This window comes from Gavialis gangeticus, unplaced genomic scaffold (genome assembly GCF_001723915.1).
Source record: "Gavialis gangeticus isolate Ggan-Ray unplaced genomic scaffold, GavGan_comp1, whole genome shotgun sequence".
NCBI classification, from domain to species: Eukaryota; Metazoa; Chordata; order Crocodylia; family Gavialidae; genus Gavialis; species Gavialis gangeticus.
The window spans coordinates 45,457,223-45,460,919 of NW_017729024.1; the positions used below are offsets into that span (position 1 = coordinate 45,457,223).

General features: G+C 42.3%; 1 protein-coding gene across 1 annotated transcript in view; it reads right to left on the bottom strand.

Annotated features, from left to right (window-relative positions):
- Nucleotides 1–2,720, bottom strand: part of PTGR1 (prostaglandin reductase 1) — a 31,714-nt gene extending 28,994 nt beyond the window's left edge. Inside the window, 2 exon segments of the mRNA XM_019517045.1 lie at nt 396–441; nt 2,608–2,720. Of these exon segments, the coding sequence (XP_019372590.1) occupies nt 396–441; nt 2,608–2,713 (152 nt within the window). The 5' untranslated portion in view covers nt 2,714–2,720.
- Between the last annotated feature and the right edge of the window lie 977 nt (nt 2,721–3,697).

Below are 3,697 nucleotides of genomic sequence, written 5' to 3' on the forward strand. Positions count from 1 at the left end.
ACCGTGCAGGGTATTAGGCGTATGTGCAGTGAACATCTCGTGTAGAAATGTGAACCATGTTCAGTCCTGCATTCCCAAACTCTGTTAGAGCCCAGCGAAATTCCAGAGCTGTAGCATGGTTGTCTAGCCTACTCAGCATGACTGAACTGTGTTCCAGCTCTATGTTGTAGAAATTGAGGGATGCTGTATTGTCACTAGGTTCATCAGTATGAAAGCTGTTGCAGAGTAGTGAAGACACAAATAGGGCTCTGGTGCTTTTCATAGGACAATTAGCTCTCTGAAAGATCTGGGAAGAGCTAAATGCTAGAAATTATCAGAGCTTTTTTAGTTCTAATAGCAATTCAAGAGAAAAAACCTGACCAATAGTTAGGGATAAAGGGATAAAGAAAACATACCTCATGTAAGGATCAAGGCTGAGGAACACAGATGCAAGCAACACCTCTGCAATGGAACAGGGATGCAATTACATTGAGACCTGCTATAAATAAGACATCACAAGCTACAAAGCAAGTATGCTGCTCCTCTAGGCACTGACCACATATCATATAATTAGGGACCTACCAAATTTACGATTTCATGGTTTTTGTAGAAACCGCAAATTTGCTAGGGGCATGACTTCCAGGGGCCCATGGCAAATCAGAGGTAGGGGGGCTGCACTCTACCACAGAAATGGTGCCCAGAGCCACACCAGGACCACAAAATCTGGAGGCAGCCTCCGTGAATTAGGTAGGTCCCTACATGTAAGCAAAATTACATGAAATCAGTTGAGTGTGTTTGGGTTAGAGCTGTTAACAAACAAAGCATGTACACATGACCCAGGCTGTGAAAGAAAGCTTCTTGGGTCACATTTTTCATTCTTAATGGGTACATATACACATGCAATTAGCATGATGCAATACACTCTGGCGCAGTTCACGCCGGAGTTTATTGCTCCTGGTGCACCCTTTACATGTGCACCTGGGACCACAGCATGTTGAGCTGGGTTGGAGCAACCCCAGCTGCCAAGGGGCCCAGGGGGCTAGCCTGCCAGCCCAGGGCTGCTCCAACCTGGCTAAGCGTCTTGTGGAGGGGCTGGCTGGGGCACGAGGATGCTCCAGCGCAGGGCTACTCAGCAGGCAGCCCCCACACTGAAGCACCCACGTGCCTCAGCCAGCCTTGTCAGTGTCTCCATCTGTTACAGTGCATTAAATAATGCCACCACAAGATAGTGCTTGTGTTGATAAGTACTAAGAAACAGCAGTGTCTATTAGTTTACTGTGACCTAATAAGGCCACACATGCAGACACTGAGACTTTACTGTGGAGCTAATTAGGCAACTCCGCAGCAAATGTCTCATGTAGATGCACCCAGTGTCTCTCAATAAGAAGCTTTGAAATCCTGACACCCAAATGAGGAAGCTGCTTCCTTTAAAACGCAATACAAAGTGCCTTTTCCTTATTCAACCAGCAGAGGGTGGTGATAGACCACAAATATTCTGAATTGGCATTGTACTGTGTAAAAAATCCATTTTAAAACTCCTCCATGTACCTCTCCTTCCTTTAAATCTTGAAGAGAGATGTTGGCTTGGGTAGTTTTTGGTTTATTTTGTTTTTAAAAACTTATTTGCCAAAAACTAAGTCTTTAAGAAAAAGGTATTTAAAACATAATTCATCCTAGTTTCTTCAGAAAGATTAAGAGAAAGTAGGTATGTTAACAGATCCATGAACAATTCTGTTATGTTTACAGCTGTGTCACTGCAAGTAAAAGAGAACCAGAAAGTTAAACACACCTGTCACTTTTCATTACTTAAACTCTAACTGAGGAGATTGCAGAAAGCAGGCAGCACCAGTTGTCCAAAGCCAATTCAAATTATAATAAAGTGGTGAAACAGAAGAAGAGCTGGTTTTTAAAAAGCATTACTTTGACCAGGGGTATCTCTGGCAGTTACTGCGCAGTAAGCAGGAATAGGCCAGCAACTACACGTTCAGACATTAAAGCGCATTAACACTGTGTGTGGTCTGACTTGGGACTAAAGTTAGTCTCAAGTCTGTCCACACACACAGTGTTACTGCACAGTAAGGCATCTACATGGATGTTATTGATCAGGCGTAAATTTGATCTGTGCATGATACAGGGATCAAATTTACACTCAAGTCAGAGTAAGTCACCATATTTACTGTGCAGTACAGGTGTGCATTTGTAGATATGTACCTTTACTGTGCAGTAATTTTGGTTGCTGCACAATAAATTTGCACATGTAGATGCACCCTGTGAGTAGTTGGTTTTGCCTGGAGCAGACCCATAGTAGTAAACGTGGGATTTTTAGAAGCTCCCTGCCCAACTCTGCTCCCACTGGAGTTGATGAGAGTTTTGTCACTGATGTAAATGGGAGCAGAGTAAGGTTTGAAAATATTCTCCTAAAAATCTGCTTCTATACTTGAACACTGTTGAGTTTCCAGTATGTGGACCTCAGAGGATTCTCTGTGGGAACAGGAGAGTCTATCTCTTGACCAACTCCCCTGGTTGTTTGTACTTGGTAAGACTCTATTTTGATATAGATTTATAAATTATTAGTGAAGGATTAAAATACAGTCACACCACTGGCCTCTGAAGGAACTCTCTCCTTACCTCCATCCTTCAGCTTTGGCAGCTCCACCTCTTTCAGCTCAAAGTCGCTAGCTTTGGGGAATCCTTGGAAGTGCTTCTTCAGGGTCCAAAACTTGGCCTTCACCATCCTGCGGCTTTGTAATAAAAGAGCACAGTCAAACAGTGCAATGTGATGACGCTGAAACTCATGCTGAGCTGGGACCTACTCACAAAAGTTAAAATACAAAATACTGATGCTAACTGCATAGTGCAAGAGGATGCAAGTTCATGGCAAGGCCATCTAAGAAGAAATAATGAGTTATCTCTTGCAGTTTATCTTGTTATATTCATGATGATTTCAAGCAGGCTCCTAGTTGTCTAGCATGCAGCTGCTGAAATGTTTATCCTTGATTAATTAGTATGATAAATATTTCTCTTGCAATTAACTCATGTTATGTATAGGAAGAGTCATTCTCCATGTGTGATAGATGTCTCCTCCTGATTTATTTCTGTTTTGTCTAGTGGCTCCATTGATTTTCCAAGGATACTCCCCAAAACCTTGTGTTTTTCCTGGTTGTTAATCTGTTCCTTGATATGTTTTAAACTTAGTAGAAATGGATAACCTCTTGTCAGTGAGGAAGGTAATTCATTCAAATTTGAACTTTCTGGTAACCAATAATGAGCAGTTTTATTAACAGGATTTCCCTGTTAATTATTGCTTGAGACTCTCTCTTGATTTACACAGCTACAAAAACGCTTTGAAAATGCTGAACTAAGGGTATAAGAAAGAAGTGGAACAGCTAACAGCATGTGCTTCAGGAATGAAAAATCTCTCTGACAAGAACTGCTGCTGCGCCCCAGCTATCTTGAGAAGCTAGAAGAAACAGCCTGTCTCTCTTGTTGCCTGTTTGGTGAGAAACCATCACCTTATACCTCAGAGGCAGGCAATTATTTTGGGCGGAGAGCCACTTACTGAGTTTTGGCAAGCCATCGAAGGCGGCATGACAGGCAACCAGGGGCAGATAAACATTAATTTTATAATTTTTTTAGGCCAGATAGGCTGCATTTTGCCCGCCTGTTATAGCTAATTACTGGACTTCACTTTGGTTTGGGGTCATTTGACTTTGAATAC